Source organism: Phodopus roborovskii, unplaced genomic scaffold (assembly GCF_943737965.1).
Source record: "Phodopus roborovskii unplaced genomic scaffold, PHOROB, whole genome shotgun sequence".
NCBI lineage: Eukaryota > Metazoa > Chordata > Mammalia > Rodentia > Cricetidae > Phodopus > Phodopus roborovskii.
The window spans coordinates 14641650-14665451 of NW_026125052.1; the positions used below are offsets into that span (position 1 = coordinate 14641650).

A 23802-nucleotide genomic window follows, 5' to 3' on the forward strand; every position below is an offset into this window, starting at 1 on the left:
ATTTCTGTGTATTTTATACTCAGTTTAAGCTACTTGTCTAATGCCTATGGCATATGGTTATCAAAGACCTGTTACACTCTGTATTCTCAAAACTAAGAATCTTTTTGAACTGCATCAGTCTAACAAAAACTTTAATTCAATTCTTCCCCACTAAGGTTAGTAGACCAGCAGCCTGGTCTAGAACTCCTTTCCCAGTGTTGTCCTCAGTGATAGTAGATGTTCCCATGCTCTTGGCACTGTAAGAACCCAAGACTTCACGTGTCCTGCTCCAGCTCACCAGAGGATTGTCTGTGGCTCCCCATTTTGTCTGGAACAAGAGGTTATGGCTCCACAGGTTCAACATACACAAAAACCTGTTGATAACAAAGGTCTTGATTCACAAGGAATTGTAATTCCATGTAGAACCATGGAAAAATTGACCAAAGGATGACCTTACACATCAGGCTTCCGCTCAGGAAACTGAACAGTGTAGAAGCAGACACTAACCGACTGAGTACTCAAGTACTGAGGAGTGCAGGTAGAGTGTCCTGCTTGAGCACACGTTGTATTCATCACTTAGCAACACTTCTTACTATTCAAACATCATAGATTTCTTCACAGTCCAATTAACACTGATAGTTCATGAGACAAGGGTCTTCATGTATGACATTTCATGACTACGGGATCAAATTATATGCCTTTTATCTTTTATAGTGCAATAAAAACACTGAGATCTTTGTCTTCATTTCTTTATTATGTCTGGACCTTTAAGAAACATATACCATCATATATATCACTATCAGTAAAAACCTATTCTAGGTTTTAGGAAACACACCACAATCTTTCTTGTTTCTCTAAGACTACTAAGGGTTTCTCAAAAAGGTAGGCTGTGATCTATGGAATCTCAAGCCTTGAGGTTTTCATCACTGTAAAATATGTTCAAGTGGATAAACTTCATTCCTGTTTTTCTTCTGGAATGGGTAATCATTCTGAAATTTATAGTCGATTCTAAGAATATTCCATTCCTTAAGCACTGTTGTCTATCATGTCTTTGGAAAACAAACTTGATTAAAAAGTATTTCTTTCCCCCTGTAGAGTAAGGATGGATTTCCCAGAACACATCCATATTAACTAGTGAAAAGCACTGTAATGTACATGTGTTGTGTTCACTTTAATGACCTCACACCAGCGACTACTCTACCATGGAGGTGTTTCTGCAGCAGTCTGCTCTCTGTGTAGTTAACGTCAGGTTATTCTACCCTGTAGGAGAACTGTTATCTGACATTAGAAATGAAAAGGTAAGTGAACAAACATACTCACATGATGTATTTAAGAGGGTCCTTTGTACGAATACATAAGATGGGGCTGGAAAGGGTTAAAGCTATTGCTTTGGTGGGCACCCAAGTGAGATGAAGGAAGGCATTTTTAAGAGTAGATTCTGCAGCATCAAAGGTAATTCTGGATTATTTCAGTTCGGAAGCTTCAGAAACCGAGAGTAACAGTATCCAAAGGAAAGGGCCAATTCTCAGAAGATAAGAAAGGTACGTGCTATGATGTTGATGGTTGGAAAGACTTTGGTGGTATCAATGGAAAAGGAAATAATTAATACACAGACCACATAACACCATTAAAACCAAAAAAAACCATTTTTTTTTTTCATTTAAAAAAGTTTTAGGACACATAAAACAAGGCAACATTTATTCTTTCTTGTCGTCTTCGGGCATGGGGTCTGTGGGTGGCTCCTCTACCGTTGCGCTGTTGCTCTCTGAGCCAGTGTTGCTATCACTGGTCCCTTCTACCTCCATGCTGTCGACCCCCTCCTGCCCACTCTCCTTGTCCTCAGGAGTAGACGTGCCTTCTTCCCCATTCTGTTGGCTCTCTGCTGTTTCTTCCAGATGTGTCTCCTCTGTAATCACACATTTGCCACGGTTAGTTCCAAGACAAACATTGACTCTAACTATGCTGATGGCATAAGATGTTCTGTCCAATAAGATAGTCACTACCCACACTTGGAGAAGCACCTGAAATGGACCACTATGACCCAGGAATTTTTAGCCATATTTGAGACAACTTAGGGTGCAAGAACCTACATTTTTACCTATAGGTTTATGACATTTAAATATAAACCAAACACTTGTGAGAACGGAGCTTTTGTAATTATGAAGTGTATGAAATACACACTGGATTACAAAGACTTACTGAGACAAAAGAATATAAGACAGTCGGGTGTGTGTGTGTGTGTGCGTATTGTATGTGTATGTGCGTACACACCATATGGAGGTTAGAGAGGACTGCAAGTGTTGTGTTCCTCAAGAACTGTCCACTTTAGCCAGGCAGTGGTGGCACACATCTTTAATCCCAGCACTTGTGGGGCACAGGCAGGCAGGTCTCTGTGAGTTCGAGGCCAGCCTGATCTATAGAGTGAGTTCCAGGACAGGCTCCAAAGCTACACAGAGAAACCCTCAAAAAAGCACAAATAAACAACAACAACAAAAAACAACTGTCCACCTTTTGGAGACAGGCTCTCTTGCTGGTGCAGAAGTCACCAAAAAGGCTAGGCTTGCGAGGGTGAGCCCTAGGGATCTGCCTGCCTCAGTCTCCACAGTGCTGGGATGACATGTATATACCATCATGCATGCTGTTTACATGCCTGCTGGTTCTACCCACTGAGTACTCTTTAGCCTAAAATGTTAATAAGATGTTGGTAACATTTCAACATTTTGGATATACTGGGTTAAATGTAACATTAAAATTAAGCCAGAGACAGTGGCATATGACATTTCAGCTACTTGGAGGCTGAGGTTAAGATTCCTCATGTTCAGGAGTTTGAGGCCAGCCTGGACAATGTAGTATAGCATGATCCTGCCTGAAATTCACAAAATGAAGGCACAGAATGAATATGCCATGCTCTGTTGCAAGTCCTGCTGGGCCATTTCCTTTCGGAAATTAAAAGCACAAGGTTTTTGATAACTCGTATTTTTTTCTTTAGTTCCCCTCCCCCTTCCCCCCCTAAGTTAGAAGACAGAACCTGAGTAAACACCCTCTGCTGACAGAGGAAGACAAACTTCATTTAAGGGCAAACAGACTCAAGACTGAGCACATGGTCTTGTTGCAAGATGAGAAAGAAGCATACTGACTGCCAAGCATCTGCTGTAACCACAGAAATGTGCTTCAGTCCTGAATTTATGGTAAAAAACAGGTTCACAAAAACAGAAAGAGGCCCAGAAAATGAAGATTAAAACTAGACTTGTCTGAAAAGATAATCTGCTGAGTTAAATACTGCGTAACTCCCTGCTAGAGGTACTGATGTTCCATTAAACACTGTATGGGCAGTTGCTGTTTGAGTACAAAGTATGCCCATGTCCCTTCTATTTCCTGTGGACTCTGATGGTATCCCGTAACTACCTCTGGCTTACTCCTGTCTACCCACTAGGCAGGGCCAATAGTTGCCAGAAGGCAAGTTGATCTCAAAACTCCAAGAATAACCAAGTTCATTACTGTTTTATGTAAGTTTAACTTTAAAAACAAAAACAAAACAAACAACAACAACAACAAAAAACAAGAACAAAAAAACCAAAACCCTAAAGAATGCTTTTATTTAGGAAAATCAGAATATCAAAAAGCAAACTGCTCTAGGGTGAGGTCAGCTATCTGCATGTAAGGCCTAGATAATCATCATTTTAGGCTTTGTGGGCCAGGAAGTCTTTCAAGTCCTAAACACACACAGACACACACACAGCCTACCTCAAAGCAGCCACAAACGAGTGTGGTGACCTTCCATTGAAACTTTACTTATAGAAAGATGGAGGCTTACAGTTGTTACTTTGCCCTGTGCTGTCCTAGGACACCAACGACAACAAATCTTGAGAATGATGATTACATCTTAGGTAAATGGTAGCCATAAAGGTTCAAATATTATTGCCTATTACTCCTATGTTAAATCCAGTACCAGAATGCATTCAGAGGCAGGTACTTGTTCAAATGAAGAATTGAGCTAAAACGCCCAGTAAGGTCACAGCGATGGGGAAAGGGATGAGACCCTTTCTGTCTGTCCCCAGAGCCACATGTACCCACCTGGGTACAAGAGCTCAGACCACAAGGCTGAGACACCATGCTGCCCTGTTGTGCCAGCAACAGCAACAGCAGTGGGGTGTCTACTTTGGAGAGTGAGATTGGAAAGTCACAGAGATTAACTAAAGGGCATGGCTGCTGCAAAGCATCCAGAAAGGGAGGTCAGAAGCCAGCTGTCAAAAGTCCTCATATGTCCCGGTACCAAGGAGCTGCTTACCTGTCTCCATAGGGATGCTCTCCTCATCCTTCTTCTCCTCGGCTTTGTTAGCCACTTGCTCTTCCTCAGGGGCGATGCTGCCCTGACTGCGCTCGGCTTGCTCTGCTGCCTCCTTCTCCCTCTCCTCTTGCCTTTTGCGGGCCTGTTCTTCAGCTTGTGCAATTTCAGCTGCAATTTTCTCCATGTCTACTTCTACCTTCAGAGTGCATAACTAGTCAAAAACAAATCAGAGAACTCTTAGCAACATTTTCTTCTTTGAAACTTGGAGTCAGGTGAGTTGTTTCTTGGCTTAATAATGGTATTTACACGAGGGAGAAAAACAAAGCAGTGTTTTGTTCTCAAACTGTACTCTAGTAGCACACCAGATATGGAAATGCAGAGGCTGCTGGGAGCACTGTCCAGGACTGGGCTAGCCTTAGGATGCTTCACTCACATTTCATCTACCAAACATTCCGTTCGTTCATTCATTCACTTTTTAAGTTTTTTTTCAAGACAGGGTCTCTATGTAGTCCTGGAGCTCACTATGTAGACCAGGCTGGCCTTGAACTCATTGAGATTCTCTTACCTCTACCTGGGATCAAAGGTGCACAGCACCAGCCCCAACTGAACTACATCTAATGAAGACATCTATGAATAAATTACAATAAAGTGAAAACAATTCAAGACTATAAAGATTTTAAACAAAAGCATTAGAGGGCTCTATCATCTGTGGGCCTATGACTTAAATGCATACTACATGACATTACAAATTTATTGTAATTTTTCCAGAAAATGGGAATAATTTTTATAAAGACAGTGCAAGTTACACTGTGATGTTACTATTGTTTTAAAGTGATCAACACTCAATAATAACAACATTACTTTAAGAAAAAAACAGAGCAACAGGCACACGATAAAGGCAGTCAATGAATGGAATAGGTACCCTTTTAAGTTCATTGTTAAAGGAATCCGTGCTTTCCAGAAATTTCCTCTTCTTTTCCTGGTGTCGTTCCTCTATCTGAAGAAGTTCGGCTTCTAGTTTTCGCTGCAAGGTATCAGATCAGATTATATACCATTATACGTTTTCTCTAAGGCAGATGTAAAGCACACAAAGAATGTAATTTTAAAATTAGTTTATGCTCTAAAGTATAATTGTGTATTTTTAATTATGTGTATGTGGGTATGTATACAAGTGTACATGCCCAGGGAGACCAGAAGAGGGTGTTGGGTTCCCAGGAGCTGGAGTTACAGGTGGTTGTGAACCACCTCACATGGGTTCTAGGAAATGAACTCAGGTTCTCCAGAAGAAAAGTACATGCCCCTAACCACTAAGCCATCTCTACAGTCCACTGATTTTGGATTAAAAAAAAAATTAGTAGTATAAAATCTAGCTATTATTTTAAAAATGTAACATAAGGAAAGACTACTGTTAACAAGAAGTTAATGAGTAAATTTTTTAGGAAAATCATTTTATAGTAAAGCAGCAAAGGCTGATGGGGTGCCCTAAAATTCTTCAGTTTGCACCCATCTTTTAAAAGATATACTACAATGTTTCATTACAGCTTTGAATGACAAACTTACTAAACTTGAGGAATGGTCCTCTCATCAGGCACAGCTCCCTTTTATTATGGCGAATGCTTCTGCCCTTACCTGATGGACCATTAACGACTGGACCTGTCTCTTGAGGACCTGCATCCTAGCTGTTGTGACAACCGACCGCACATCAGGTACTACACTCTCACTGAGGATCTCACTGATGAGGCGGTGGTTTCTCTGGAAACGGGCAGTGGCTGTATGCTTCATCGAAAAGCCATCATCATAATCTGGAATGAAGGAAATGGTCTAGAAATTAGGTGGCTAGTAACCAGAACAATGTTAACAAGCAATTATCAAGTGTGGCCCTCAGTGTCCTACCAAGTGGATTTGCCCAGCATCAGGGGAGTCAGGGCAGTAAGAACCACACAGAGACAGAAGACACAGCCATCTGAAATGTTGTCTCCATAAAGCTTGTAGGTAGGAGTTCACAAACTGGGTCATACCCCCAGGGTGGATAACCGAATGACCCTTTCACAGGGGTTGCATATCAGATATCTACATTGTGATTCATAACAGTAGCAAAATTAGTTATGAAGTAGCAACAAAAATAATTTTATGGTTGGAAGTCATAACACAAGGAACTGTATTAATAAAGGGTCATTAGGAAGATTGAGACCACTGTACTAAGGGATGATTTGTGTCTGAGGTTTGGTTAAAACACAATATATGTTCATATCTCTTTTAGCTCTGGGATCTATGTGAAGCCTGCAGTACTTGAAATTCTGCCAAATACAGGTACACATGCCTTTAATTCCAGCACTTGGGAGGCAGAGGCAAGTGCTGTGAGTTTGAGACCAGCCTGGTCTACAGTGTGAGTTCCCAGGACAGCCTCCAAAGCTACACAGAGAAACCCTGTCTTGAAAAACAAAACAAAACAAAACAAAACAAAAAAACAAAAAAGAAACCAAAAGTGAAGGGTGTATTTATGTGGCGCATGCCTTTAGTCCCAGCACTCAGGAGGCAGAGGGAGGTGCATCTCTGTGAGTTCGAAACCAGCCTGGTCTACAAGAGTTAGTCCCAGGACAGCTTAAAAGCCACAGAGAAACCCTGTCTCGAAAAAATAAAAAACAAAACAAAAACAAAAAAACAAACAACAACAACAAAAAAGAAATTCTAGCAAATGTTTCTCTCCCAGTAATGATTGAAGGCATTTGATAAATGCTGAACTATAAATAGGTAGTATTATTATCACAGCTGTTAAAATTAATGAAAATATCCACCTGTAAAAATAACATCACCATCTTCTCTAGCAATATTTAGTTTTCCAGGCAGTACTTATGATTTATTACATTAAAAATGGTAAAGACCTAAACTAATGTTACAGAAAGAAAAACCACAACTTGATTTCAAGGCTAGGAGAGGCTTCACTTGATAAAGGGTTTGCCAGGCAAGCACGAAGATCTAAATCTGGGTCCCGGCCAACAGTAAGGAAACACTGATTGTGGCAAATTCAGAAGGCTCAATGGTCACTCTAGCCAAACAGCAAGAAACTCTGGCTGTACTCCAACCTCCACATGTGCCAGCACAGGGAAGTACAGGGCATACACCATACCCAACTGTATCACAAGAAGGAGGATAGCCAACATTGGCACACACAGGAACATACAACACACACTCAGAGATACTTGAGTCTAAATTTATAAACATGCACATGGCTGTTATTAGGCACATACAACACACATTTGTGTTATTTTTGGTGTGTGTGATGCATGCATGCATGTCAGTCTCAGGTATGCACACATATGTACACATGAATGTGGAGGCCAGAGAATGATAGGTGTCTTCTTCTATCTCTTTAAGACAAGGTCTGTCTCTCGCTGCCCCAGAAGTTCAACATTTTGACTCGGCTAACTGCCCATCATGGGTCCAGAATCTGCCCATTTCAGCTCCCTAATGTTGGAGTTATGGGCATATGCCAGCTATCCAATGCTTGGCTTCTTACATGCATGTGTACTGGAGATGTGAACTTGTGCTTGCACAGCAAGAACACTTATCTACTGGGCCATCTCTTGAGCCCCAGGGTGTGTGATTTTTTTTTTTGAGACAAAATTTACTGTGTAGCCCAGGCTGGCTTTAAACTTGCATTATCCTTCCTGCCTTAGTTTCTCAAGTGCTGGGATAACAAGTGTGTGCTTATTTCTAGTAACACAGGTGTTTCCTTTAACTTGCTTTATTGGCTTCACATAACTCGTAGCCGTCTGTACTAATATCTATGTAATATTATTTTTTTTTTTACATTAACTCATCAAACAAATCAAGTTTTCCTTCCAATATAGATAGAAATAAAGGTTGTCATGGCACCATCCAATCCTTAGTGTCTCACAGAGGTATAGTTACCACGCTTAAGGAATCCTGTTACAGAGGCCTGAATGCTGCACACAATGGTCTCTCAAGAGTCATTTAAAAGCCTTCACTGTCTTGGTGAATCAAGGTCTGTTTGTGAACCTTCTGACAGTTCTCTAAGAAGGTAGCAGATGCTGCCTTCATCTTTTGATGGGTGGCTCCCATCTCTTGGTTTTCTGTACATTTTTCTACTTCTCAAGTCTTAGAGCAGTGGCTCTCAACCTGTGGGTCTTCACTCCCGGGGTGGGGATGGGGTGGTGTCAAAGGACCCTTTCACAGGGTCACATGTCAAATGTTCTGTGTATCAGATATTTACATTCATAACAATATCAAAATTACAGGTATGAAGTAGCAATGAAATAATTTTATGGTGGGGGCTCACTACATGATCAGTATTAAAGGGTCGAAGTGTTAGAAAGGTTGAGAACCACTGTCGTACAGGGTCACATTATATTAATATAGCTTAATTATTACATTCCATGTTACTGCTCATGTAAGAGCCTCTCAAACTTAGTTCCTGCTGTTATATTTGCTTAGGAAATATTGTGTTTTCTACATATGGCTTCTGTGTTGCCAACCTTTGTTTCTACTATATAGATTTCCATTCTCCCAGCTATTTTCAGGCTTACTTGCTCTTCCCTTGTTTTAGTCATGTCTTTCTTGCATCAACCATTTCATCTGGATAATTGAAGTCTGCATATAAACCTTGAGTAGTGCCTATGCGTAACATTAAATTCCTGTTTCCATTTTATTACACTCTACTACATTTATGAGAACTTTTGCTAGTAACTCCAATGAATCCTTTTGAAACTCATTTCTAATTCTTCCTCCTTCTGAGCTGAATTTATTCCTATCTTTTGGTGCAATTATAACCTCCTCCACTCTATAACCCTCTTTTAAAGTTCTAAAGAACTCCCTCTGGTATGTTTAAGTGGGATCTTAATTTACCATCTTGGTGTCCACCATGCAGTAGGACACAGAGACAAGTAAATGTTTATGCTAAGTATGTGGATGAGCATGCTCCTAAAGGGAGGTGGCTATCAAAGGGGCCCCTTGAGGCTGCAGACTGCCTGGCTGGGAGGCCAGGAGAGTAATCTGCACATGGAATCCTAATTAGGAAGCCTGTTCATCTGTGAGTAATGTATGTGTAATACATGATATCCTGTCTACATGTAATATATGATAGGCATTCACGAGTGATCTCATAAGTGGTACTCTCAAATTCATACTGGATTTTGAATTAAGTTTTTACAATGCTTCGACACACTCATTAATTTTTGCACCTAAGAGCCTCTAATTCAGTAAATTCAGGTTATCTGTAAGATTGGATGTGGCAATTAAGAGCATGTACAGCTCTTTTAAAGGACCAGAGTTCAATTTCTAGCTCCTGACCCCCTGTAACTCTAACTCCAGAGAATTTGACACATTCTCTGGCCTCCTCAGGTGCTACACTCACATGTACAAACCTGCAGTCTTGTTACACACATAATTAAAAAACAAAACAAACAAACAAACAAAAAATGACTAGATGTAATGGAGTGTCTTTAAATATTTACAAAATAAGTAGGCTGGATAAGGTAGCACACACCTTTGATCCCAGCACTCAAGGCAGAGGCAGGCGGATCTCTGTGAGGCCAATTTGAACTACACAGTGAGCTCCAGTCCAGGACAGCCAGGGCTATCTATATAGGTTTAGATACCCTGTTTCAAAAAACCAAACCAAATAAGCCAAACTAAACCAAACCAAACAATAAACAACAACAAAACCCAACCCAAAACAAACAAACAAACAAGACCACAGTGCTGCTTAGGGTGTGTCAGCAGAAGCCTATGGTCTAGGATTTGGAGGCTGAGACTGGAAAATCATCAGTTCAAGGCAAATCTTGAGTAACACAGTGAGACCTTGTCTTGAGAAGCAAATAAATCTTATATTCTGAGTACAAAGACTTTGAAAAGTAATAGATATAGCTCCCCCACTTTAATCATTTTTACATACTCTAAAGAGTATTTTTCTCATGAGAAAGTCATACACAAAAATCCTATTATTGAAATAACTTAAAATTACACTTTTCCATTTAAAAGAATAAAAGCCTACTATTTTAATTCAGAGAGAATGTACATTTCCCCTTACCATCTGGATCCTCAGCAGGCTGAATGCTCATATAAGGTTCTCCTTTCTCCATGCGAGACTGTCTCTGTCGACTTTCTTCCTCTAATGCAGCTTCTGCACGACTTTTTGCATTAATATATGCAAGGTATGCAGGGGAATTATGATAGGCCTTCATAGATTCATTGTACTCTATCTGAAATTGAAAGGGGCGTTGGTTTTATAATGTGCACCTTAGAAGCTACCGTGTGTGCCTGCATTGACCATCTGAATGTCAGGGGCATGAGGCAAAGCATGGTGTCGGGACAGTCATCTCTCTGAACAGAGAACACAAGGTTCAGATGTCAGGTGAGTGGAAGAGCTTGGTGGACAGAACCTCAGTGTTGCCTCAGCTTTCTGGTCAAACCTTATATTTCTTTCATAAATAATAAAATATTTTATTTATGTTTAAAATATTTTATGTACCCCCCCCTACCTTTTCTGCTTCGTATTCGTTTAAATATTCTTGTTTCTCTTCATCAGTGAGATCTCGCCACATGCCACCAATAATCTTGCCAATTTCCCACAACTTTAGGTCAGGGTTGGAAGCCTTTACTTGGTCCCAGACCTTAAAAGTCAACAGTTGAAAACTCAATATTAATGCCTAAGAATATAATCATTTAAAAATACTCTACTATGAAAACCTTTAAACACAAACAAAAGCAGAGAAGGCAGTATCAAACTAGTATGTACCAATCAGCCTGCTTTAAAACTGCCAAGAGCTGGCTTATCTCATACACCATGTCATTTTACTCATAAATACTTGAAACTGATAATTTAAGAACATCATTAATCACAGTACACACTTACAGCAAACTGACCAAACAATTAAGACTATATCTGTAACAGTTCATGAGAATTTAGAAGCAGTTAACTTGTATAATACAAAGGCATCACATCAAACATATATGTAATAATTATGATCAAAATAATATTTTTAGTATACTTATTAATTTTGTGCTCTTAGAATTGATCCTAAAGGCTCTTATATGTAGGCTAGGCAAATGTTTTACTACTAAGCTACATCCCAGACTTATTTTTAGAAAAAATAAAATATCAATCTATATAATCTTATATTTGTTTTTCTAATTAACATTTTCCACATGTCTCAATAGTCTCCAAAAGATATTAATATTACTTTCATGGCTCCCTAATCTGTTTAAAAGATTTTAGCATTTTATTTAACCATGTTCTTCTTGGATTCAAGTTCTAGAATTCTGAAATCAGAACAAATCACTTTAAAAATTACAAGTTTTTGGCCGGGTGGCGGTGGTGGACGCCTTTGATCCCAGCACTCAGGAGGCAGTGGCAGGTGGATCTCTGTGAGTTCAAGGCCAGCCTGGTCTAGAGAGTGAGTTCCAGGACAGGCTCCAAAGATACCCAGCGAAATCCTGTCTCAAACAAAACAAAACAAAACAAAAAATACAAGTTTTTAAATCCTTTCCCCAAATATGTGTAAGGAAGATGCCAAGCCAGTCTGAAATGGCACGGACAGTCTGAGTCAGCAGGGCAGGGGCTCTTGCCCGGTCCTGATCCCTGGTACACACCTTTCTGCTGTACCTCATGTAGGGCATCAGCGGCTTATCTGGTGGCTTTGGAGGCTTTGGAATCGTAATACCAGAGGATGCCTGTAAAAGAGATAAATACATGCATTATTCAATTGTAAGGAGTTCACTAGCACCTGAAAAGAAAGTCTCTTAAAAATTCTAATGCGCCTTTCTTCTACTCGTCCATGGATACAAGATTCTTATATTTTCTCCAAAGAAAATAGATATCACTGCAAATTCAGAAATGTTTATATCAAAAGAAAATGATTTTAAACAGGTAATATTTAATGTTTTACTTAGCAGTTTATTTCCACTGTTTGACAACCTGGCTGCAAGAATAAAATATTATACATAACCATACACTGAAAATGGGGTTACATGCCAAATGCCTCACATTTAGGACATTACCTGGTGTCCTTTAATTTGCTCAGTTACTATTATGCATACAGTCAACATTAGATATCTGTAGACTCTGAGCACTTAGCACTTACCACACACACACTGCCTACAGGGGATCTTGTTATCACGCAGGATTGTACCCCATCCAAATACAAAGACCACCTCCCAGGTCAAAACAAAACAAAAAAAAAAAAAAAACCCAATAAAAAACAGGAGGTAACTAAAAATCTAGCAAATATATTTAAAAAGAAAAAAAATATGTCCTTTAGAAATACTTATTTCTCTTAAGGTTTTACATTATCTTGTAATTTTCTGTCTAGTAGTCTTGAGGCAGTGGTTTTCTTACAGGTTCTTGTCCTCATCAGATTGCCACATAGAAATAAAGACGCCTGTTAGGCGCTGAGCACTGGCAGACTCTGGCTGGGCCTCGCTTAGGTTATTTTTGAGGCCCATCCCACAACATTGCTTTTGTGGAGAAGAAATGAGGACAAGGAAAGATAAGACACAAACTATTTTCAAAAGGGCAGTGAGGACAGCGGTGAGAGCAAAAGTGAGGGAGGGAGCAACCAGAGTGTACAGTGATTGGTTCTGTCTATGGGGGATGCTACAGGCAAGGAGACACCAGGTGACTTCTGGCAGATGCCCTGTATGGAGCTGCTACTTCAAGGACACCTGGTTTTGATTGTTATATCTTCTCTTCATATCACTGCTTTGATGAGGGAGTCATAAGAAGTAATATGGTCTATCACACTTGGCTCCAACATGGGTGGGGGGGGAGTGGCTGATAGTGACTCTGCCAGAATGGGGACAGGATGGCTTGCTTCACTCTAATTATCAACACACACACTGGCAAGTCCTTGCTGCTCTGACCCCACACAGATCTGGTCTTAGCCAGCAGTGGGTGGTGAAATGAAGGGACACATGTGGACAGAAACTATCACAGTGGTTAGAGTAGCCAATCAAGTGGGCCTCATGGTTCAGGAACCCTAAGAAGTCAGAGTCCTACATGGCTAACCTTATGCATGGAAAGTCTGCTTCTCAACACAGCATGTAATTAGAAAACATTTTAAGCCCAGATCCCAAACAAACTTTTGGAACACAAAGTGGGTCACATAAATAAATAAATTAAAAAAAAAAAAAAAAAAAAAGTTGCGCCCAGATTTGAAGGTACCAAAATACTGTTAACAGGTAAAAATTCTAACATGTTTACTTTTCAAACTTTAAGTAGGAATTAAAACAGTTAAAAATGTTTAGTTGTATTTGCTTACATCTTCCAAAGAATATTAATAGATTTGCTAATTCACCTCCTTTCCCAAAGAAAGGTACCTGAATAAAATTACAAATAAAAAACAAAAACAAAATAACACCACAAAACAACACTTGGCCCATTCCTTAAGAATAGTAAAGTGAAATTCCAGTAGGTTTGGGATCATCATATATCACCAACTTGCTTAGCATCTTTCTAAATGTCCGAGACATCGTCTACTATGCCCTGAGCACATTATCTCATCCTTTCTTGGTAAGAGCCACCTAGAAACAGTCATTGTATGCTGTAATGAAAAACTAGTCGACTCTTTGGCTAAGTGGTCTGGGAGCACAATTCTGGAGAGCTCAACCTTGCTTTTTCCATGAGGACTTATCCTTGTTGCTATCATGAAATCCACCTGTAGCACCAATTCTCCATCTCTGCAATTTCTCTCTTCCCACTTGCAATGAATTGGAAGTGGGGAAACTTGTTAAAACTGTTCTTATCTAAGAGTTAGGTCCTACTCCATCTGTGGATAAAGTCCATGATTTTGTGATCAAGTTATCTTGGATAGCACATGAGAATTTTTTGTTGTTTCTCAATTAAAGTTTCTTTTGTTCTGGAGACAGGATTTCTACCAACAAGAAGACAACACTTTGTCTCAATCTGTTTTTGAACCTGTATATTGGAGAATGCGAACTACTATCTGAATAAAGTGATCAGGTGTGTGGGCTGCACTTAAAGCTATCCTAAGCCCTCCAAAGGTCTCAATCTGGTACCTAAGTGTTTTATTATCTGAAGACAACCGACATGTAACAAAGCTCTTGCATGGGATTCACAGAATCATTCCATCAAATCACTATGGCTATTTATAGCTAACAATTTACTCAACAGGAACATTCCTCACGAAGTAGTCCATCGTTGGGGTCATTCTCTACAAACACTTTTTATGACCAACTGAGTCCCAAAACAGTAAGTCAGGGTTATAAGAGAATGCTAGTGCCCAGATTTCTAGCAATTTGATCACATCAGTCTGGTGGTAACAGAAGAAACAACTACAAAGAAGGCAAACACCAAACTTCTCACTCCTAATTCACTCTCCTACTGAAGGCTAGAGCCCACTCCCTACACCAAAGACTAGAGCTCACTCTGCATTCTGAGTTCTTCTATCCCCCAGAAGGGAAAGGGTTAAAGACACATGAACAGTATAGACCCAGAAAATGAGTGCACTCTCCTTTTTCTAGTAAGATTTCTACTGAATGACCTTACTTTGTACCAACACAGAAGCCTCTCAGCTATATACACATTAAGAACTGGTTGTTTATACAAACCCAAAGTCAAGCTATGACAGTGACTACTCCTGTTCCATTAGCATGGCCACCAAGAGCTCACTGTATGGAGCCATTGAGAATGATCATTCTTTCTAATTACCTATAAATAAATTTCTGCATGAACACAAAAATCCAAAACTAATTCTGCTTACTGTGAGCATCAGAATGTTCTTTTTCATCTGATAACCTTGCCACTCATTACACTTGTGAAACAACACATTTAGGCCAGGGAAAAATATGTACTGCTGCACATAGAAACTGTATGCATTGCACAATGCACACATAAACATATTTTGTCAGAATCCTTTTCAGATACTGTGACATACGCATGGCACATAGAACTTGACATGTTTATGAAGTACAAATTATGCAGAAACAATGGAAAATTTAGACATACAAAACCTATCAAGCTAAGCAATGTGCTTATCAAGATAGACACATGGTTTGATAGTGACGAGTTTTCAACTATAGCATTACTACAGGGTGAGAGGGTTTTTTTTTTTTTTTTTTGAGTTACATTTCTTTTTTATGAATACAGCAAATGAAAACCAGACATTAAAAAGTTTACAGCCATTCTGTGTTGTATATATTCTCACCAACACCACATTCTAATGGAGGTTATTTGACTTTTGGATTTATTACCTTAATTTCCTTGGAGTTTGATAAAAGATAAAAGCTTTAAAGTATGTCATCCAGTTTTGATTATCTTAGTTGGACCACTTAAATGAAACATCCCAGCTTTTAGGAATCATCTTTCTCACAACAATTCTAGGTGTACTTATCTAACACCTAGAATTAATTCAAGTTTTATCCTGAAATTTCTTTAGGTGACAGTAATTTTTTTTTTTCTGTATTAAACTGGAAAGAAATGAGTCTCAGATAGGCCAATTACTAAATCCAAAAGACAAATAACTGAGTGTAGAAGTTTGAGAGCAGGTCTGCCCAAAGCTTTCCAGTCCAGATGGAAGTCAGGTCTAAAGTCCCAGCATTCCTTAATAAACTACATCCTTGAGAGTAACGCCAATTACCTTAAACAACAAAAGATACTCTTCACGACATAAAATATTTTAACCAAAAGAATTCTAGATTTGTTTACATATATAGTACCCTACTGATCACCAAACAGAATGGATTTCTTTTCTTCCAAGTACATATTCCAGTCTGCACTTTTTTTTTTGTTTTTTAAATGGCTGTGCTTCTGATTCAAAAGGACCTAACTCTGGAGGCATTTCTGGTCAATTCCAGTTGTTTGCCGGAGGCTGTAATAGTTGATTCTCCTACCGTGACCCGGCTGTTGGTGCCCGGGTTCCCTCCCAGCCTGTAGTTGTTGTAGGCGAGATGACTGTATGGATTGTATCCCACAAACCCTGGTGTGCTGGGCATTTGCTGATGGAAACAAATGAGACAAAAACACGAATGAGAAATGAGCTCAAACGAGGAAAACACAGAAATGAAAAATGATCTGCATATGGCATGCAAAAGCAACCTGAATTTAAACAAGCAATGATGTGTTGTAATTGTTCTTTTTGTTGTTGAGGAAATTAAGAATTTTTTTTTTAAATTGAGAAACCAGCCTGCAAGTATGTTTGTGCTTGCATGTGCGCGTGCGTTTGTGTGTTTCTTTTCTTTCCCTCTTCTCCTCGGTGGGTTAGGGTTAAGGATGCTTGTGAGACTGAGTATGTTGTGTTTTGTGTCTGAGGAAAACATCACACTGCAGTTTCAAACATCTACAGCTATTTCATGGTCAACAGTATGAGATAACAACTTGTCAATCTGTGATGTCTGGGATGAGAAAGCTTCAAGTATGGTAAATTTAAGTCTGAAAACACTACATGCAAACGAAACATGGTTTATTGGACAGTTATGTGGATGCCACCAATGCACTCATTTACTAAAAACAAAAAACAAGAAATGGATCTGCTTTTCAAAGACAGCTTTAAATAATTTTATAGGTGACAAATGAGAAGAGACTCAAATCAGGAAGCCAGGAATTGTCAATAGGAAAGAACATATGCTGGAGTCAATGGATGTCACATGCATGATTTCAAAACGAGGACTTGTAAGGAATGCATAGATTGCATACTGGGAACTATCTGATCGTTAACCCAGTCTTTCTTTCATAGGCTTTCTCTTCCAGCTCTTCTTGGTCCATCTTCCATAGGTAATCATGAACAGTTTATGCATTTAATTTTAGTGGGAACTACTTTTTTTAGTTGACAGACTTGAACTTCTTTTTCATCTGATTTCCTGAAGGCTCTCAGCCTTTCCAAATACAACTGCTGGCTGCAGCGACAAAATTCTTGATTTTTGTGAATTATGTGTTCATATAATCACAAATGGGTTCTTATGTAATTGTGGCCTTGTGGTTAATACAATGACATCCAATGTTCATAAAATCAAGGCATAATGCATAAAAAGAATGTAGTAAAGAGACCAAAGTGTATAGTTTACTTAGTAAAACTCAATCATAACAAGTGATAGCAATGTCATTTTACATGCAATTAACATAGCTCTACTGAATTCTACAAAAGTACACTTGACACATCCCCACTAAACTCCAGTTGTCACAAATAAATGCCATTTCCTAAAACATGCCCTTGTACATATCTTAAGTATCCAAAGACATTCAAGCAGGCAGTACATGTTACATTTTTTTAGAGAACAGAGTGATTAATTATAGCCCACAGTTAGAAAAGACGCAAATTAGGCATATTTAAGTAGCAAAACACAGATGAAATAGTAAGGCACCAAAGAAGTGCATATTACAGAGTGGTTCATCTGAGTGGTGGCTGTGGAGGGAGTGGGTGGTGATGATAAAAGCAATGGAATTAAAAGAGAGAGAGAGACTAACTCATTTCATATCCATTCTGCTAGATGTTATAAACCCTAGTTTCTGCATTTTGTGTGAAAATGTGAAATTATGGTATGAGGGAATAAAAAAAAAAAAATCCCCTTCTTTGTATGAAAACTCAGAAGGGGATCCTGGTTTTTTAAATATCTTTATCTCAATAATAGTAAGTTTGTACACTATTGGAGGCAGTATTTATATAAAAATGATACCTCCAGACACTGCATAAAGAACGAGTTACAGGTTCAATATGAAGCAATAATGTAAGCAAATAGGGGAATTAAAAAAAATGAAACTATCATACTGTAATTATACCATATCTAAAGTCGAGGGGCCTAGTTATATCTTTGAGGGGAGGCTCTCAATCGCTTAACTCAATCTGGACACAACCATGAGTATGTGATGGAGATGGTGGTAAGAGGTGTTCTTTAAGAAAGAAAATAACGAAGCACAAGACTTCACAGTCTACTGGAAGCAATTTTACAGACTATACATTACATGAAGTGAATGTAAGAATGTATGATATGCTTTTTAAAAAGAGCATCTAAGGAAAAACAAATTGCTGATAAATGTAACTAAAACATTCACCTATGGGTTAGTAAGTCACACTAATTACCTAGTGGAGAAAACAAAATGATACAGGAACTCATTAGTAATAAAAGGAAACTAGCCTGAAATTAGTTGGTGGAGGGCATGGGAGGAAGATCTAGCAGACATTAAAGAACTAATTTTGGGCTGGGAATGCTGATAATCCCAGGACCTGGGAGGCCGAGGCAGAAGGATCACCATTTCGAAGTCAGCCTGGGCTACATAGAGACCCTGTCTCAAAACAAAACAAAATAAATCAAAAATAACCCTGATTCTGATTTTGTAGGATATGGTTAAGTGGTTTTTAGCATTTCGACAAGGGCCTGTATACTTGTGTTAAATCTGAACTGTGGACTGGACAATTATTTTACATGCTGATCAAGCTGGGCTAGAGCTTGCTGGGTAAAAACAATTCCTACCATTAGACATTTGGAAACAGGTCAGTCAGCCAATCATTATAATTTATGGAGAAGAACAAAATTCAGTAGCAAGTTCTGACCCACAGGTAATGAAATCCTAACTTGAACAGCTTGAAAATAAGATTTATGATGAGTGTGGTTATCTTCAGAACTAGAAACTTTATTTAATGTGAAAAATTTTATATACAGACAAGAAAGTTTAATTAAAAAATTTGTGTTGTTGGGGTTCCAACCTGGGCCTTGCACACTCTGAGCACACAGCTGCTCTGACACTCAGCTATGTTCCTAGCCCTTAGAGTGAGAAAAAAAAAATGTAACCAGTTGAAGGTTAGGTTTAAAAACAACAACAACAAAAGAATAAATAATGCCAGAATGAGTATTTACTCAATCAACTTAAAGACTCTTTAACAAGGAAAACAAGAAAGAAGTGTTTTACGCATTTCCCATTAGGAAAAAGCAGAGCACAGGAGGTTGGAAGCTCATAGTATGTATTTTTAGGTGTAGGGTTTGGTTCAAGGTAGGATGAGAAGAATTATTTTATTTAGTAGGAAGAGCTAATTTTTAGCTGAATTTCCTATCTTGTGACTGTAATGACTGAGTGACTGTCACTGGAAGACATCTGGGTTTTTGTATCAAGGCCAGACTTGGCTATTACATTAACAAGAAAATTAAAACTTACTGTTGCAGGAGCTGGGGTGGGAGGTGGGGCATAAGATGGTCTTTCTGTTTGAAAGAAAATAAATAACTTCTTGTAAACAACTGAGATATAATACTATGCAACAAAACTACCAATGGTCCTGTTTTGAAGAAAAAAAAAATGAGAGTATTTTGGAATTTCCATTCGCTAGGGCATTCGTCTTGTATTAACACAGATTGATAAATATAAAAATTGAAACTTACTTGACATTTTGGAAGATTAAGTTCTCAGTTCCTTAAGAATGAATCTGAGACACTAAAATAAAAAAAAAGAAAAAAAAGAAAAAAAAAGAGAATCAAAACTCAGCAAGCATAAGAGAATGTTTTCCTAAAGAATAGGGTAGTTTGATTGGTATTCTGAGCAAAATTCACTGTTATTCACTAGTAATCAAGCCTTTTGCATATTTTTAACTAGTTCTTGTAGTCCTTGATTGATCAGAAATGATGAGAATAAGTTACTGGGAAATTTAGAGTTATATTAGAGATGGATTTTTAAATTTTTGCTTATGATATTGAGCCACGTCTTGTATGGAAAACATTTTGCTGATGCCATGCAAACGTTTACTTAGACTGGTAAAAAAAAAATAATGACAATAGAATGTGATGTATTATCAGGGTGACCCCAACAAGGCCTACCAGATACTGACAAATCCTTAATCAGTGGCTCTGCTTCTTTTAGGGACATCTTTTATTGAAGCAGAACAATGTCCTATTCCTGGAAGATAATTTGGTATGACAATGAACTTTACATTGTCTTTTATTGGTAAATAGTTTCATAAGTGCTGGGATAAACTTTTAGAGTCTACTTGGACAACTCTTGGTCCTTTACAGCCCATTTTAGAAATTATCTCCGGTACTTTCTTGATAAATTATCTGGGTAGAATAATTGCAACTTCTCTGTATTCCTATCTGGTCACAAAGATTAACGGCATTTTCCCTTACACATCATGCCAACATGACTAGGTTTTGTCGTGAAGAGAGGAGGGATGGTTTAATTTATTACTGTATTGCTCAAACCCTGCTCAATTCTTCACAAATTTGGTCATAGTATTACCAGCTCACAACATGGACAGATGTGAGCTCGATCCTTACTCTACACACACCACAAATGGTAATGTATAAAGAGATGAAAAATTATCTTTAGAAAGAAGGTGAATAAACTATGACTTCTGGAGCACCTTTCATCCAACACTATGTAAAACAAACACTTCTGTTTTCCTTCCACATTTCATTTAAGGAAAGCCTCAAATCATCAGGGTAGGAGTTCTGATGTGGAAACAACTTAGGTTTTCAACCTAGGCCTCTTTTCCTTCCATCAACACCTAGTAGGCCTTGCTGTGGGGAGCCCCGACAGAAACTGTAACAATGTCCCTGCTACCTTACACTTCACTGCTAATACGTTCAAATGATCGCTCTCCTAGGCTAAGAATATAAACTCTTAAGAGTGGATCTGACCCCAGTGCCTAGCACGGAACCCAGTATTTGTTGAATTATTACCTTACAAGGTAGGCTTAATACAGTCTCGCTCACTACTCACAACGACCCTACCAGATACATTCAGCTGTCCCCATTTTACAAATGAAGAAACAGCTTCAGGGCGATTAAGATAAAATGTCTAAAGCCAGAGGTGGGTTTAAACCCAACCCACACCGTCCCAGAGTTCACTCCTCACACCAGGCCACCCCGGGAGTCTTTAGGTCGCTGCCTGAACCAAAAAAGGGAACCACCTTCCAGGTGGGCGAGGAACCCCGCGGCCGTGCCCGGAGGGCTTCCGGAGGTCCTCTCTCTCTCTGAGGGTGAGCTTTTCTGCCACCCCCCCGGGGGGGTTGTGCATCGGTGCTCGGCCGGCGTCGGGGTCCAGGGTAAGGGGACAAGTGTCGCCTCCGAGCAGCTGTCCCGGATGGGGCTTCTCTGCGACCCCGCCGCCGCTAGGCCTCAGAGAGGCCGCAGCAGCCCTAGTTCCCGCCTCGGAGCTGAGCCCGATCCCCAGCACCCCGCGGGAACTCGGGGTCCCGCCAAGCCGCAGCATCACAGCTCGCTACCCTCCCCGACCGGGTCGGACCCACTTGGAAACACTCACCCGCGGGCCGAAAAGGCGCCCGCAGCTCCGGCTTCGCTTCCCTTTGTCCCGCGCTCGCCCCGCCCCTCGCGCCGGAGCTTCCGCGCTCGCACTTTCCACACGCTCCGGGATTTCTCTGCGGGCCGCGGCCGGCTCTCGTCAGACGAACAGGCCTTCCAGGGAGGACGCGGCGAGCCTTAGTGCGGCCGAGGATTTTTTTCCGGGTTCCACGCTCTCCTCAGAACTCTTCCAGTTTGGGTCCTGTCCCAGCCAGGCGCCGATTCGTCACGGCGAGGAGGGCGGAGAAGGCCGGGCCGGGCCGGGCCGCGTTGAGGGGCCCTGGTTCGCGGCCGGGCGGCAGCAACTGCGCCGGGAGTGCGGCGGGGATTCTCCGAGGCGGTGGGTGCCGCCGTGTGAGACCCGCGCCGGGCGAAGGCACGCCGGAGCCTCTCCCGGGAGAGGGCGGGACGCAGCTCCCGCACCCCGGCGTTTCCCGTACTGTGGTCCTCAGTACGCCGCTGCGGGATGGAGTATGGAGGACGGAGGCGGGGAGGACTCGGGTCGCCGCGATTAGGTCCTCGCCGGCGCCCAGCAGGGCTCCCTGCCTCAACAGCCTCAGCGAAAAGCAACACGGGAGTTTTGTAGTTTTCCAGATGCTTCTAGAGGCTGAGTGATGGCGACGGGTTTCTGAGCTTAGGGTCCGCAGCTGTCAGCTCACTCTCACCAGGTCGCATACCTGTGACAATTCACATTTCTTTCCAGGAGAACCGATTCAGCTTAGCCTCGCCTGTTTTCAAGTAGCCAGCTCAACTGTTTCTTTGTGATGCCCTCCTGGAACTTTCCCAGGCCAGTCCTTTCTTTGGCTCTTTGTAGTCCTGTGTCTTGATACCCGTTATTATGGGACTGGGCCATCTGTAATCTTGAAAAGTCTTTAAAACAAAGGTTCAGGCATCTGGACGGGACAATTTAATAATTACCCATGGTTTCTAAGGGCCAGCCGCGTAATTGGGTGTTCAGTAAGTGTGTGTGGAGGCACCTTTCTGGACCTTTCCAGGGGTCCTTTTTACTAATTCCAAGCATTTCGAGGGACCATAGGAAGTATAGAAACACCTAGCTGATGCGAGTCACAGTGGAGGAAACATGAGCAGATGACAAAGTTAGCATTGAGAGAAACTGGTTGAATACTGGGACTACCTGTTGGCCCTTATCCTGGTTGTGACAACAGGAAATGAGGTGTCTTTAGAAGTGTGCAGTGCCAGGGTTAAGTGAAAATACTGTCCCGTTCTTCCGTCGCCCAATGTTTTCATACTCATGAGTAGAAATTAACGAAATGAAAGCACATTGGACGGAAAGACTAAAGGAGAGTGTGTCCGATGAATGGTCACATCAGGGATCCAGGGTCCTCTTGCTTGGGCAACTCTAGCCTTGCTACTTCTCTGCTTTAGGGCTCATGGGGTGGAGTGGTAGAAAAGGAGATTGCGGGAGGGGCCACTGTGCTTTGGGTGTGGTGATAGTTTGTGCTCTAACAAATAAAGCTTGCCTCAAGATCTGAGGGTGGAGCTAGCCACTAGTTAACCGGAGAGGCAAGGCCACTAGTTAACCGGAGAGGCAAGGCCTTGATGGTACACACCTTCAATCCCAATACTTGGGAGGTGTAGACAGGAAGTAATATGGCTGGGTAGGGAGAGGAATATAAGGTCGGAGGAGATGAGCTCAGCCCATTCAGTACGAGGATTCCTAGGGACAGGAATTTTGGTCTGAGATTCCGTAGAGGTAAGAACTCTAGTGTCTGGCTCCTTTCTTTACTTCTCTGGTCTTTCAGCTTTCAACCCTTAATATCTGACTCCATGTTTTTATTATTAAGACCAATTACATCTCTCTCTCTCTGTCTCTGTCTCTGTCTCTGTCTCTCTCTCTCTCTCTCTGTGTGTGTGTGAGAGAGAGAGAGAGAGTGAGAGAGAGAGAAACATAGCTAAATGAACACAACCTGTTTAGTGTCCCTATCATATGATTTCAGAGCTGACCATTTGGTGTTGGATAACCAGTTAGGGCTTCATCCCTGGGAAAGACTATCTGGCTCCAATGATCCTTGGTTGCCTGTAGTTCATTGTCTAGGGGTGGGAATATTTGACATCTTGAACAGTAGGTGATATATTTAGATACTTATCTGTGAAATTAATGGATGACGAAGGAGGATGATCTCCTTCGAAAATGTATAAGATGGCTTAGCTGGTAAGCCTGCTTCATAGCTTGAAGACCTGAGTTCAATCTTCAGGATCCACCCACATGGAAGAGAACTAACCTGTATAAGTTGTCCTCTGACCTCCACATGCTCCAT

The 23802-nt window shown here is 40.6% G+C and overlaps 1 protein-coding gene across 5 annotated transcripts; it reads right to left on the reverse strand.

The window, feature by feature from the left end:
• Nucleotides 1-1606: 1606 nt before the first annotated feature.
• Smarce1 (SWI/SNF related, matrix associated, actin dependent regulator of chromatin, subfamily e, member 1) lies at nt 1607-21626 on the reverse strand. 5 transcript variants are annotated; one of them, XM_051176149.1, is made up of 11 exons: nt 21486-21626; nt 19610-19661; nt 19389-19432; nt 16136-16240; nt 11879-11959; nt 10768-10899; nt 10317-10488; nt 5897-6069; nt 5190-5291; nt 4268-4478; nt 1607-1885 (listed from the first exon to the last, which is right to left on the reverse strand). In XM_051176149.1, the coding sequence occupies exons 2-11, from the start codon at nt 19614-19616 to the stop codon at nt 1677-1679; spliced, it is 1236 nt and encodes a 411-aa protein (XP_051032106.1). In that variant the 5' UTR covers nt 19617-19661; nt 21486-21626; the 3' UTR covers nt 1607-1676. The 5 variants fall into 5 exon arrangements, with proteins under 5 accessions (XP_051032106.1, XP_051032114.1, XP_051032138.1 ...); XM_051176157.1 differs by lacking the exon at nt 16136-16240; XM_051176181.1 differs by lacking the exon at nt 19610-19661 and having other exon boundaries at nt 21486-21617.
• Between the last annotated feature and the right edge of the window lie 2176 nt (nt 21627-23802).

Bases quoted from the DNA above. Each gene is read 5' to 3' on its own strand.
- Smarce1 (XM_051176149.1), bottom strand. The intron at 10,900-11,878 runs GTGTGTACCAGG...TTGACTTTTAAG, and splicing joins ACATGAGGTACAGCAGAAAG to GTCTGGGACCAAGTAAAGGC. The intron at 6,070-10,316 runs GTAAGGGGAAAT...CCTTCATTCCAG, and splicing joins GCCTGCTGAGGATCCAGATG to ATTATGATGATGGCTTTTCG.